General features: G+C 38.2%; 1 protein-coding gene across 4 annotated transcripts in view; it reads left to right on the top strand.

Moving 5' to 3' along the window:
- The window catches only part of HECW1 (HECT, C2 and WW domain containing E3 ubiquitin protein ligase 1), a 455,383-nt gene that overhangs the window by 296,681 nt on the left and 143,415 nt on the right, over window positions 1-15,287 (top strand). For all 4 annotated transcript variants that reach the window (XM_059397215.1, XM_059397212.1, XM_059397213.1 and 1 more), the window contains one exon: window positions 4,418-4,587. In XM_059397215.1, coding sequence (XP_059253198.1) covers window positions 4,418-4,587 — 170 coding nt within the window. The remainder of the gene's footprint in view (window positions 1-4,417; window positions 4,588-15,287) is intronic.

Here is a 15,287-nt window from a genome sequence, read left to right as displayed (position 1 = left end):
GGAATAAATGTAACTAAGGAAAGACAGACCTGTACACCAAAAACAAGAAACACTGATGAAAGAAATTGAAGAAAATGCAAATAAGTGGGGAGATAGTCCATGCTCATGGGTGAGAAGAATTAATATAGTCAAAATGTCCATACTACCTACAGCAGTCTACATATTCAGTGCAATCTCTGTCAATATTCCAATGGCATTTTTTCACAGAAATAGAGCAAAGAATTCTAAAATTTGTATGGAACCACAAAAGACCCCAAATAACCAAAGCAATCTGAGGAAAGAAGAGCCAAGTTGGAGGAATCATTCCCAATTTCAAACTATATTACAAAACTCTAACAGTCAAAATAGTATGATATTAACATAAAAACAAGACACATAGATAGATCAAAGGAACAGATAGAGAGTCCAGAAGTAAACATACTCTTTTATGGTCATTTAATTTATAGCAAGGAGCCAAGAATATACGATGAGAAAAAGACAATCCAGTCAATAAACAATTCTGGGAAAACAGGACAGCCACATTCAAAAGAATAAAACAAGACCTATATTTCACCGTACAAAAAAATAACTCAAAATATATTAAAGACTTGAACATAAGACCTGAACTCACAAAAGTTTTATAAGAAAGCATAGACATGAGTCTTGGTGGTGATTTTTTGGGATTTGACAAAAGCAAAGGCAACAAAAGCAAAAATAAATAAATGGGACTACATCAAACTAAAAAGCATTTTCACGACAAAGGAAACTGTCAACAAAATGGAAAGGAGTAAGAGAAAATCATTGCAAATTGTATTTCTAAAAAAGGGTTAATATCCAAAATATAAAATATATAAAGGGGTTATATATCCAAAATACATAAAGAACTCATGCAACTCAGCAGAAAAAAAAAAAAAAATCCGACTTAAGAATGTGCAGAAGAGGGGCGCCCTGGTGGCTCAGTGGGTTAAAGCCTCTGCCTTCAGCTCAGGTCATGATCCCAGGGTCCTGGATCCATTCCTGAATTGGGCTCTCTGCCCAGCAGGGAGCCTGTTTCCTCCTCTCTCTCTCTCTCTCTCTCTGCCTGCCTCTCTGCCTACTTGTGATCTCTGTCTGTCAAATAATAAATAAAATCTTAAAAAAAAAAAAAAAGAATGTGCAGAAGATCTGAATAGACAGCTCATCAAAGAAGACATATAGATAACCAACAAGTACACAAAAAGATAGTATCACTTACCATAAGTGAAATGCAAATCAAAACCACAATGAGATATCCTCTCATAGGTGTTAGAATGACTAGTATCAAAAGACAAGGGAGGAGCGCCTGGATGGGTCAGTTGTTAAGTGTCTGCCTTCAGCTCAGGTCATGACCCCAGGGTCCTGGGATCTAGCCCCCCACTGGGCACCCTGCTTAGTGGGGAGCCTACTTCTCCTCTCCCACTCCCCCTGCTTGTGTTCCCTCTCTCACTGTGTCTCTCTCTATCAAATAAATAAATAAAATATTTTTTAAAAAAAGACAAGGGGAAACAAGTATTAGTGAGGTGGTAGAGAAAGGGAACCTTTATGCACTATTGGTAGGGATGTAAGTTAGTGCAGTCACTATAAAAACCAGTATGGAGGTTCCTCAAAAAATTAAAGATAGAACACCATAGGATTCAGCAGTTCCACTTCTGGGTGTTTATCCAAAGAAATGGAAACACTAACTCAAAAAGATATATGCACCCCCATGTTCATTGAGACATTATTTATAATAACCACGACACAGAAGCAACCTAAGTGTCCACTGATAGATGAATGGATAAAGAAATTGTGGCATATATATACACAATACAATGATATTCAGCTAAATAAAAAATGAAATCTTGCTATTTGGACAACATGGATGGACTTGAGGGCATTATGCTAAATGAAATATGTCACACAGAGAAACACAAAGACCATATAACCTCACATATACATGGACTCAAAAAAAAAAATCAAGCTCGTGGATTGGTTGGGGTTGGGCAGAATGGGTGAAGATGGTCAAAAGATACAAACTTCCAGTTATAAAACAAATAAATGATGTGAATATAATATACAGCATAGTGACTAAAGTTAATAATACTGTATTGTGTATTTGAAAGTTGCTAAGAGAATAGATCTTAAATGTTTTTATCAGAAGAAAAAGTTATAACGATGTGTGATGACGGCGGTTAAATAGACTTATTTGGTAATCATTTTGCATTCATACAAATATAATACAAATACATGAACCATTATGTTGTACACCTGAAACTAATATAATTTTAAATGTCAAATATACCTCAGTTTTTACAAATAACTAAAAAATGGATCAGACTTAAGTGTAAAATGCAAAACTATAAAACTTCTTGAAGGTAACAGGAGAAAATCTCCATAACATTGGGTATGACAATGACTTTTTAGCTACAACACTGAAGATGTGGTGCATAAAAGAAATAATTGATAAAGGATGAAATTTATTAGAATTTAAAACTTCTACACCACAAAAAAAACCAGTCAAGAGATCAAGAAGACAAGCCACACTGGGCAAAAATATTTACAAAATACTCTTATGTTAAAAGAACATTATCCATTATACAAAGAACTCTTGAAACTCAATATGAAAACAAACAACTCAATTTTTTAAAATGGGCCAAAGATTGTGGCGGACATCTCATACAGATGACAAAAAATCATTTGAAAACATGCTCCATATCGTATGTCACTGGGGAAACGCAAATAAACACAACAATGAGATACCACCACATACCTATTAGATTGGCCAAAATCCAGAATGCTGACAACACCAAATGCTGACAAGAATGTAGAACAGTGAGAACTCTCAGTGGTTACTGTTGGGAATACAAGTGGTATAGCCACTTTCAAAGGCAGTTTGGTCATTTGTTACAAAACTAAACATAATCTTACCATAGGATCCAGTGATTGCATTCCTTGGTATTTACCCAAATGAGTTAAAAACTTAACTCTGTACCAAACCTGCACACAGATGTTTATAGGAGCTTTTTTCATAATTGACAAAACATGGAAGCAACTCAGATATCCTTCAGTAGGTGAATGGATGAATAAACTGTAGTATATCCAGACAATGGATTGATGTTCATTGCTAAAAGGAAACGAGCTCTCAGACTAGAAAAAGATATGAGGGAATCTTAAATGCATATTACTAAGTGAAAAACAGTTATTCTGAAAAGGCTACATACTATATGATTCCAACTTTATGACATGATGGGAAGGGCAAAACTGTGGAGTCAGTAGGGAACTCAGTGGTTGCCTGGAGGTAGGGGTGGGGGTTATGGGAGAGGTGGAGAACAGAGGACTTTTTAGGGCAGTATACATATTCTGTATGATACTCTAATAATGGATACATTTGTCCAAATCCATAGAAGATACACCACCAAAAGTGAATGCTAATGTAAACTACAGACTTGGGGTAATAATGATGTGTCAGTATAGGTTCATCAGTTGTAACAATTGCACCCCGCTAGTGGGGAATGTTGATAATGGCAGAGGCTCTGCATGTGTGAGGCAAGAGGTATATGGGAAAATCTGTACTTCCTCTTCATTTTGCTATGAACCTACAACTCCCCCCATCAAAATAAAGTATTTTATTTAAAATAAAATAGTTGATGACATTAGCATGTATCTAAGTTAAAGAAAAAGGAAGAAGAAACTCAATACTTTTGTGTTATTAGGGCAGAAAGCCAACAGCTCCTGATTTACCATTCTTATGTTCCTGTTGAAATGCTTGAGAAATAACAGTTAATTGTGCAAACCTGCAGAAACAGCAGAAGCATAGAAAACTTCTCAACTGCCTTCCAGAAACCAAGAGGGACTTTAATTAACCAAAACAGTGAAATCCTGAAACCTGAGAGGGATGCCATGTAGGATGGGCAGCATGGGGCTGGGGAAGGAGACAATATCTCTGTTAATTGGTTCCCATTTTGGTTCTGCCACATAGACATGGGTTGATATTCATTGTGTGAGACTACAGCCCTTGGCCATCTTACCTCTCCACTTTGCAGAGGAATTTTCACTTAGACCCTTAGAATTTTCATTTGGATTTCTTCTCTCAGTGTCCACCAGGTTTCCTGAGGTGACCTCAGGCCCTCACCTCAACTGTCCTGAGGAAAGCTGGAAGTCCAGTCCAGGAAAGGCCAACCATCCTCTCTTAAAACACATAGTAACCACAATATCTGTTGTATTGATTTTTGACAAGGAATGGTTTTCTACATGTCAGTAATTGTTCCATATAATGGGTTCTGTAGACATACCAGTCTGTCTTTATAATGAGGTAGAAAACAGTCTAAAGATTGGAAAGACTTTTCCACATTTTAGATGGACTTTTCTCCTTGTGTAAAGCCTGATATGATCTTTAACCTCACCAAAACACATTTAAATTAAAATGTTCCTAATTTTATAGATTTCCAGGCCATGGGGTTGAAGAAAGGGATGTTTTTCAACCCAGACCCTTACCTGAAGATTTCCATTCAGCCTGGAAAGCACAGCATCTTCCCTGCCCTCCCACACCATGGACAGGAGAGGAGATCCAAGATCATAGGCAACACTGTGAACCCCATCTGGCAGGCCGAGGTGAGTGTTGTGGGCCCTGAAAAGAAGTCTGAGTGGCCAACTGAAACAACTGACCATAAACCAGCCCACATGCCATGCCCTCCTTTCTTGGAGCCCCAGACTGCTGCTAAGTTCATGGCTCTCTGATCTTAGAAGAGAGCTGTGTTCTCTGTGGGTTGTAATTCAGGGATTTTGCTGGAGGCCCTCAAGGCAATACCAGGAAACTTGCAGTAACACTCAGTAGGCCTGCTGTAGCTCTTCATCTGATTCAGAACCTGCATCTGAGAGCAAGACAGCCTCCCAGTACCTCTGTGTGGAAGAAAGAAGAGAAGCATTCTGACACTCTTCCTACGTGTGCAGTCCTTAGGCAAGAATGCCAGATTTTAAATGTGTCCCTCTAGACCAGTTCCAGAGTTTCTAAAACCATCCATTTCCTAGAACAGGTAAATCATGAAGCCCTACAATACCCTTGGGAGTTACATATTTTTTTTATTTAAATAAACATGAACCCTAATTTTGCATCCCACCTTCCTGGTCTGAACGGTGTTTGGTAACTTGCTGGAGTATCGAGTGGTTGGTTCTGTCTCATGAAGGCCTGTCTCCACTCCCGAATGTGTGTCCTCTACCGGCCAGAAGTGAGGACATTCCTCAGTAAAGCCACGCACATGTCAGACTTGGCCTCACAGTGACTAAGTTCTCTCCTAGGGAACTAACAGAAAGTTGTCACCACCTGCTGGGCAGTTTAACTCACATGCTTTGGCTTGAGGTTGTGACCTGCTGACTGTGTGGGCTGGGGAAGCAGGGAGGCTTAGGGCATGGGAGGGGCTACTATTTAATGTTGGTGTTAAAAGCACCGGTTTGCAGCCACACAAATCTTGGTTCAAATCTCAGCATGACCTGTTACTCATGTGGATTTAAGAAATCAATCATCCTCAATCTGAGCCTGAGGTTACCTTCACCAGGCTGTTACTGACGGGAATGTGCTCCTCCTTTCCAAGGCACTTGCTTTGGACAGGTTTCCTTCCTTTATTCTTCAGAGTAGATCATCTCTGTTGTAGACTTTACAAGCGTCCTTGAATAAGAAAGCGTAATTAGATGTCTGGGGATAAATCTCGTTCATTGTCTCTTAAATTACACCACCCACTTCCTAGGCTTAATAAACCCTGACCCAGGCCTTACAGAGGAGCAATGTTTAAAGTTAGAGCAATGTAAAGGCAATGGGATTGCACTTGAACTTCCTACTGCTTTGGTTATCAACAGATTCTAGAGCACTGAGAGTACCAGTAGCATGGAATACTGAATCTTAAATTATTTGATCCTTCAGTCCTGGCTATTGTCACCAATTATTTCTGGTCTCCTCACTGCATTCCTGGGGATAATAAAAGATGCCACAGGAATTTGTAGTACATGGGGGCAGGGGGGGGGGCTTCTCTCTTCCGAAGAACTTCAGAGCAACTTGTTCTAAAACATTTAGTCACAAAGGTATTATAAGTCTCAAAGAACAGTTCAGAAACCCACCACTATCAGAATGTTTTTGGTCTAAAAATGTCAGCTAGAATCCACTTTAAGTTCTGAAATTATTTCTGCATCTCTAGTTAAGATTTACTTCACTCTGGAAAGATCCTAGCACACTCTCACTAGTCCTTTGCTTTTGACCTCCTGCATTCTATTCAGCCTCCCCTGGTTAAAGTTGGTGTTCTTTTTTTTATTTTTTTAACTGGGTTGGGTGATGGGCCTTAAGGAGAGGATGTGATATAATGAGCACTGGGTGTTATATGCAACTGATGAATTACTGAATCTACATCTGAAACTAATCATACACTGTATGTTAACTAATTTAATTTAAGTATGTAAAAAAAAAAAAAGTTGGTGTTCTACAATAAGTTTTGCCACAGGTCTTCCCTATGAGGATTAGACTGAGGGTAACTGATTTCTCAAGTTAAATATCAGATAACTTGACTGAAGATCTGCAGTTTCCACCCCTAAATGCTCTCCTGTGCAGAGCACTCAAGGACTTGGCTGTCCCAGCGTTACTTACCGCTTGTGTCCATAACGGATGCACTTGGCTCTGAGCTAGAGGATGTGGGGCCTGCTGTGGTATTTTTTACAAACAAGAAGTCCAGAGGGAGGTGGTTCTGGAAGTGCAGCTGCTGAGAACACCAACAAGGGACTCGAGCTCTCTGGGTCTTCCCACCACACTGTTAGCCAATGACACTCAACGTCCTGTCTTAAAGCCTCAACCCCAAGTTCGAGAGAAGAGAGCAAAAAGCCTTCTCCGTGTAAGGCTTTGCATTTTTATTCTGTAAGAGAAGCCCTTCCCAGCAAAAGCCCTGTTATCTGTCACAGACATTCACCTGTTTGGGAAAATCTAGTACTTCGATTCCCCAGCTCTAAAATAAGGAGAGGAAGGGAGAAGGTGTTGAACATGGGTGTCGAATAGAATAATTTGTAGTGTGTGCAATGTGCTTCAGCTCCCCTCACCAGTACCTTACACTCTCAGTAGTTGCCATCCCCCACTGCCCCACATGCTTTCACGAGGCTGCAAGATAATCTTTGCTCACGTCTGCCTGAAATGTACATTCCCAACGAATCAACTAGCAAGTCCTGCTCACCCATCAAGACTCTGCTAAAATGCCACCTCCCTCCTGGGCCTTCCTTGATTCCCACCCTGGACCTCAGGAGGAAAGTGCTCCTTCCTTTCTGTCCCTTTTTTTATTTGCACATCCATCTTTCCCGTGAGCCTTTGAGCTCCTCAAGCAGATGCTAATATCCAGTTTTTCTTCGCATCTCCAGTTCCGAGAACCTACTTCTATAAGGCTTATATATAGGGCTTACTATGTCAAGCAGTGGAAACATTTTATGTAATTAGCTCAGTCCTCACAACAACTCTAATGTACTATTCTTACCTCCATTTAAAGATGGGAAAACCAAGACACAGAGAAGTTAAGTAATTTTCCCCAGGTCTCAGCTGGTAAATGGCAGAACCAGAATTTGAAGCAGGTCATCTGCCTTTAGAGCCTGATACTGATCAGTTTGGGGTACATAGGTGGTTGTGGATAAATTCTGGAAAGAGTATCCACAGATTTTATCGGATACTCAAAGTGATGAGTATAACCCCTCCCCTTCAAAGGAAGAATAAAGTTTAAATCTATAGCATTGGATGATGAGGCTGAAGACGGTTATCAAGTCGAACGTGGTCTTTCAGCTAATCATCCGAATTGCTACTTCTGAAGGGTAAATTTGAAGGATCAGTGAGAATGTTTTTAATGGGGAAAGCCAGGTGAAGTTCTATGGCTGATAAGATTAATATAAGAAATGTTACTGGGTATCTGTTCTGTGGTAGAAATAGAAATCTCTGCAAGGACAAAAAGGATTGAGAGGTAAGACCTCTCAGGCAGGTGGAAGGAGACAACACAAGGAAATAAATGATCTAATCAAGGTATGGACAGAATGCAGCAGAATGCTGATGGGAGGACTTCCCAGATGGTGTGCTGTGGGACTTAGGTCGTGATAGGTGATGAGACATTTTTGGTGAGTGCCATGGGGGCATTCCAGGTAGAAGGTACAGCATGTGCGAAATTACCAAGGCATCTCACAAACACTTGGGGAACTCTATAGAAATGGCATGTGATTGAGAAATAAAAAGAAAGAAATACCATGTGGTTGGAGCTCACGGTACACACAGACAAGTGATGGCTGTTGGGCTGGGCTTTCACCAGTTGCATATATCCAGCATGGTTCTCTTCTTTATTTATTTCTTTTTTTTTTTCCCCATGTTCAGTCAGCCAACATACAGTATACCATTAGTCTTTGACATAGTGTTCAACAATTCATTAGTTGCCTGTAACACCCAGTGCTCGTCACAATATGTGTCCCCCTTAATGCTCATCACCCAGTTACCCTATCCCCCCACCCCTTCCCTTCTGTAACCTCAGTTTGTTTCCAGAGTCCAGAGTCTCTCATAGTTTGGTTCTCTTAATTCTTACAAACAAAACCTAATGTTGGGTTCTGGGTCTCATACTGCACCTTGGTGAACGAAATGAAGATTCCCTGCTCCTACAGAATTCACGCACATTTTTAAATATCTGTGCAAACAGGTGAATGAGAACCAAACTGTCCTACTCTCTGTATATACCTACTAACATAAAGCACATTCATTTGAAATAATTGAATTTACCTGCACTTAAGAGCAAGAATAGCCTTTACTGTATAGTTTAAATGCTAAATTTATTTCTGTGATTAATGTTGCATTAAAATCTTACTTTATTTTTTTCAGATTTATGCAAGTTCAAACATAAAACATGTTTTTGCTAATTAAAGCACTCTAAACCTTAGAAAAAATACTCTTGGAATTTTATTTACTTATTTATTTTTACTATCAGAATTTTAAAATGAAGAGAGAAAATTGAGAGAAAATACATACTAAGTATAATGTCAACTAAAAAAAAATTTAAAGAAGACTACATGTTGATTGATCTCTTTTTTATGATTACTACTGTAATTAGAAACTATTTTCACACAGGGAAAATGCTCCTGATTTTCAAGTCTGTTTACTTTCCTGAATGGATATATTAAGCACTTAATGAGATTATATCCACACAGAGAAGTTAAATAGAAAATGGCAGCAACTGAAGGGTTTGGGGTTCTTTATTCAGAGTGCCTATCGGGAGAGTATATTTAAACCTCTAAATCAAACAAGGAATTTCTAAAAGCAAATGCTTAGAAATATCATGTGGATTGAGCAAATATTAAAATCGAGCCTGGGTGTTTGTCAGCCTCTACCCTTTCCTAGGAAGGGGCCTGAGTGTACCAAGCCTGGCAGGCTTGCACAATAGCAGGAAGGTCATTATGGCTGGAAAATAACCATGTGTGAGGGATGGGAGTCGGGGATAAGATGAGGTTGGGCAGAGAGGCAGGGCCCGGCATCTTTTAAGTCAGGGAAAGTGGTTGGTTTTTTATCCTAAATGTGGTAAGATGCTATTGGGGTAAAAAGGCATTATGTTCTGATCAAAATTTACCCAAATGTTCCTGCGGCTCTGTGTAGAATGGAAGCAGTTGCTTTCTGCTTCCAGCTGTCATGAAACAGCATGTGGCACACTAACACAAAACACCTAGAAAAGCCAGATAAAATTTAAAAGAAGAAAAAAAAAGATTTGTGATCGTGAGAGGATGTTCAGGACAACAGGACTTGTGTGGCCAAGATCCTGGAGAGGGGGACGCCTGGGGGTCTCCGTCGGTTAAGTATCTGCCTTCAGCTCGGGTCATAATCCTGGGGTCCTGGGATCCCACGTTGGGCTCCCTGCTCAGCGGGGAGCCTGCTTCTCCTTCTCCCTCTGCCTACTGCTCCCCCTGCTTGTGCTCTTTTCTCTCTCTGACAAAAAAATAAATAAAATCTTTTTTTTTAAGATTTTATTTATTTATTTGACAGAGAGAGATCACAAGAGGGCAGAGAGGCAGGCAGAGACAGAGAGAGAGGGAAATAGGCTCCCCGCTGAGCAGAGAGCCTGATGTGGGGCTTGATCCCAGGACCCTGGGATCATGACCTGAGCCGAAGGCAGAGGCTTTAACCCACTGAGCCACCCAGGCACCCCGTCATCATAAGTTTTCTTGTAGTGTTCAGCAATTCATCAGTTGCGTATAACCCCCAGGGCTCATCACAACATGTGCCCTCCTTAATACACAGGTGCCTATTCTTGGACTTATCAGAGGTAGATTTTAAATACTATTTTATGTTTTTAAACTTAAGAAGCTAGACATCAATAATAAAAATAAAACTAGAAAATGCCCATCCACTTTGAAAATTAAGCAAAATCTCCTAAAAAATCTAGGGGTCAAGGAAGAGATCATAATAGAAACTAGAAAACATTTTGAACTGAATAATAATGAATATATGACATATTTAAACTTATGGTATGTAGCTAAATTAGAAAATAAGCTGATCCCAGTGATGTGAGTTTCCATGTGATTAATCTACTATACCAGTACTGTGAAGAAGATGAATGCAGATATCACTGAACTAGAAAACAAATACCTGACAGAGAAAGTTAACAAAAATTACAGTGTAGTTATTGTACTTATATTAAAAAGATGAGTATTGGGGCGCCTGGGTGGCTCAGTGGGTTAAGCCGCTGCCTTCGGCTCAGGTCATGATCCCAGGGTCCTGGGATCGAGTCCCGCATCGGGCTCTCTGCTCAGCGGGGAGCCTGCTTTCTCCTCTCTCTCTCTGCCTGCCTCTCTGCCTACTTGTAAGCTCTCTCTGTCAAATAAATAAATAAAATCTTTAAAAAAAAAAAAAGATGAGTATTATGAAAATATTTTGCAAATAAATTTGAAAATTTAGAGGCAATGGGAAATAATTTTTAATAGCCAAAATTACAGACTTTATTTAGGTTTCCTCAGTTTTCCCTATATTTTTCCCAGAATTATTATTTTTTGTTTGTTTTTAATTTTGTTTATTATGTTATGTCAGTCATCACACAGTACATCAATAGTTTTTGATGTAGTGTTCCATGAAATGGGAAATACTCTTTACATTATTATTTTTATCATTATGTTTATTAAGGGACAATCTATAAACAAAAATAGAATTCATTACATACAACAAAAAACTACATTAATTTAAAGCAGACATTTTGTGGGGAAGGTGCCTGGGTGACTCAGTTGGTTGAGCATCTTACTCTTGGTTTTGACTCAGGTTATGTTCTCAGGGTCATGAGATTGAGCTTTGCATTGGGTTCTGTGCTCAGCAGGGAGTCTGATTGAGCTTTCTCTCTCCCTCTGCCCATCCCTCCTCCAATAAATAAATCTTAAAAAAAAATTAAGCAAATGATTTGATTATAACAAGGTTGCAGGATACAGGGTTAATATACAAGAAGTCCCTTGCTATCTTGTATACCAACAATGAACAACTGGAATTTGAAATTAAAAACAACACTTTTATATTACCATCCCCGAATGAAACACTTAGCTATATATCTAATAAAATTTGTATCGAATGAAAACTACAGTGAATAAATCAAAAAACTAAAAAATGGATATATGTTCAGGGATAGGAAGATAACATTGTCAAGATGTTAAGTTCTTTCTAATTTCATCTATAAATACAATGTAGTCTTGAAATCCCAATAAGTTATTTTTTGGGTATTGACAAATTGATTCTAATCTTTACATGGAGAGGCAAAAGACCTAGAATATATAACTAATATTAAGAGGAGAAGAACAAAAATGGAGGACCAATGCTACCCAACTTCAAGGCCTACTATAAAGCTGCAGTGTCAAGAATATGTGGTATTGAGGGGGAAAAAAAAAAGATAAGGATCAATGGAACGGAGTAGAGTAGAGAGCCTGGAATTAGACCCCCACATAGTCAACTGATCTTCGACAAAGAAATAGAGACAATATAATGGAGCAAAGACAGTCTTTTCAACAAATGGTACTGGAAATGCACATGGAAAGAAAAAAATCTAGAGACAGACCTTATACTCTTCAAAAAATTAATTCAAAAAGGATCATAGACCTAAATGTAAAATGCAAAATTATAAAACCTCAGATATTAACATAGGAGAAAATCCAAATGACTTTGAATTTGGTGATGCCTTTTGAGATATAATACCAGAAGCATGACCCAAGAATGAAAGAATTGACAAGCCGGACTTTATTCAAATTAAAACTGCTCTGTTAAAAACTGTATCAAGAGAATTAGAAGATAAGCCACAAACTGGGGGGAAATATTTGTAAAGGCATAGCTGATAAATAGTTATTATCCAAAATATAGAAGAAAAAAAAATTTTTTTTTATTTGACAGACAGAGATCACAAGTAGGCAGAGAGGCAGGCAGAGAGGAAGGAAAGAAGGATCCCTGCTGAGCAGAGAGCCTGATGCAGGGCTCAATCCCAGGACCCTGGGATCATGACCTGAGCCGAAAGCAGAGGCTTTAACCCACTGAGCCACCCAGGCGCCCCTAGAAGAAATTCTTAACACTCAATGAGAAGAAAACAAACAGTCGATTTAAAAATGGGCCAAAGATCATGACAGGCACCTCACCAAAGATACACGGATGGCAAATAAGCACATGAAAAGATGTTGCACACCTTATGTCGTCAGGGAAATACAAATTAAAATAGCAAGGAGACACCACTGCACACCTATAGCATGGCTTAAATCCAGAACACTGGCAACACAAACACAAACGCTGGAGAGGATGTGGATCAACAGTAAATCTCATACATGGCTGGTGGGCTTGCAACATGGTACATTCACTTTGGAAAAGAGTTTGGCAGATTATTAACTAACTATACTCTCTTAAATGACCCAGCAATCAAGGTCCTCGGTATCCAAAGGATTTCAACACTTATGTCCACACAAAAGCCTGCACAAGAATAATTGCCAAAAATTGATGCAACCAAGATGTCTTTCAGGAGGTGATTGGATATATAAACTGTAATGGGTCCGGACAATGCAGTGTTATTTGGCACTAAAAAGAATCAAGCTACCAAGTCATAAAAGACATAGTGCAAACTTAAATTCATATTACTAAGTGAAAAAAGTAGATCTGAAAAGACTACATACTGCATGATTCCAACTATATGACATTCTGGAAAAGGCAAAACTATAGAGACAGACAGTAAATTGTCAGGGGTTGCCAGGAATGTGTAGGAGAGAAGGATGAATAGGCAGAGAGCAGAAGACTTATAGGGCCATGAAAATACTTGGTATATTACAATGGTGGGTGAATCTTAATTTACTTTTGTCCAAACCAGTAGCATATACAACAGGAAGAATTAGCCCTCGGGTATTCTGTTGACTTGGGTGATTATGATGTGTCAGTGAAGATTCATCCTTGGTTTAAAAAAAAAAAAAAAAAAAAAAGTGCCATTCTGGTGAGTGATGTGGATGATGGAGGAGACTATGCATGTGTGGGACAAGGGGTGTAGGAGAAATCTTTGTTCCTCCCTCCAGTTTTGCTGTAAATCTAAAAGAGCTCTAAAAAATGAAGTCTTTTTTTAAAATAGCTTTGGCTCCTCCAGAGTGTTTGTATTTTCTGATAAATTTTAGGAAGACCTTTGAACCTGCAAAAAAAGAAGTTCTAGAATCTTATTTGGCAATTTGTTGAATGTTAACTATTCCATTCTGTGAAATGATATATCTCCACTTATTTAGGTCTTTAATTCCTCTTAACAATAGATGTGGTTTTCAGTATAGAAATCTTGCCTATTGGGGGGGGCCTATTGTAAGTGGAATCTTTTTTCATTTCATTTCCAGTTATTTGCTTCCTATATATATAAATTTTCTCTATTAGTCTTGAATCCTGCAGCCATACTAATTTCACTTGCTAATTCACTAGTTGTTTCATGTGAAGATATTTAAGTAAACAAACATACTACAGCAAATAAAAATAATTTTACTCAATCCTTCCTAAATTTATGCCTTTTGACTTGTTTTTGGTGGTCTGCCTTATTGCAATATGCAAATATGCAATATGCAATATGCAATGTTAACTGAAGGGATGATGGAAGGCATCTTTACTTTATTACTGATATTAGGGAGAAAGCATTCAATACTCACCAAAAAGCATAGTGCCACTAGATTTTTGTAGATGCTCTTCATCAGCTTAAGAATGTTTCCTTCTATTCCTAGTTTGCCGAGAATTCTTTTATTAATCATAGGTGATGTTGAATTTTGTTAAACACTTTTTCTACAGCTGTTGAAATGATTCCACAATTTTCACCTTTATTCTATTAATTTGGTAAATTACCATGATTGATTTTCTTTTTTTATTATTACTTTAGGTTAGTCATCATTAGTCATCGTTAGTTTTTGATGCAGCGTTCCATGATTCGTTGTTTGCGTATAACACCCAGTGCTCCATACAATACGTGCCCGCCTTAATTCCCATACTCAGCTCACCCATCCCCCACCCCCTTCCCCTCTAAAACCCTCAGTTTATTTCCCCCATCATGTTCTGTCTCCGCCTCTGATTTCCGCCCCCTTCATTTTCCCCTTCCTTCTCCAAATGTCCTTCATGCTATTCTTTATATTCCAGAATAAGTGAAACCATATGATAATTGACCTTCTCTGCTTGACTTATTTCACTTAGCATGATCTGCTCCGGTTCCGTCCTGTTGATGCAAAAATTGGGTATTCATTCCTTCGGGGTATTCTATTCATTCATTCATTCATGCCCAAAATTTGGGTATTCTGTTCATTCTATTGAATATTCTATGGATATTCATAGAACATTGTATGACTATTCTATTCATTCTGTTCTTTCATTCTTTCTAATATTAGATCAACCATGCATTCCTAAGATAAATTCTACTTGGTCAAATGTGTCATTATTTTTATATATTTTTGAGGTTCTTTTACTAATAATTTATTAAGGATTTTTACATGTACATTCATGAAGAATCTTGATCTAATTTTGTTAGTCTGGTTTTGGTATAATTGTAATCTGGTCTTATGAAATTAGTTTTGAAATTTTCCTTCTTTTATATATTCTGGAAGGATGGTATATAATTGTTGTTTTCCTTCATAAATGTTTAATAGAATATATAGATGAAGACATTTTAGATTGCAGTATTAAAACGTGAGTTCAATTTTTAAATAGAAATAGGGCTATTCAAATTAACTATTTATACATGGGTAAGCTTTTGTAATTTATGTCTCTCAAGGCATATTGACATTTTTCTTCATGCAGTTTTTATAGGGGTGTTCCAAATAGT

Source organism: Mustela nigripes, chromosome 4, assembly GCF_022355385.1.
Source record: "Mustela nigripes isolate SB6536 chromosome 4, MUSNIG.SB6536, whole genome shotgun sequence".
NCBI lineage: Eukaryota > Metazoa > Chordata > Mammalia > Carnivora > Mustelidae > Mustela > Mustela nigripes.
This window is presented reverse-complemented; position numbering and strand designations above follow the sequence as displayed.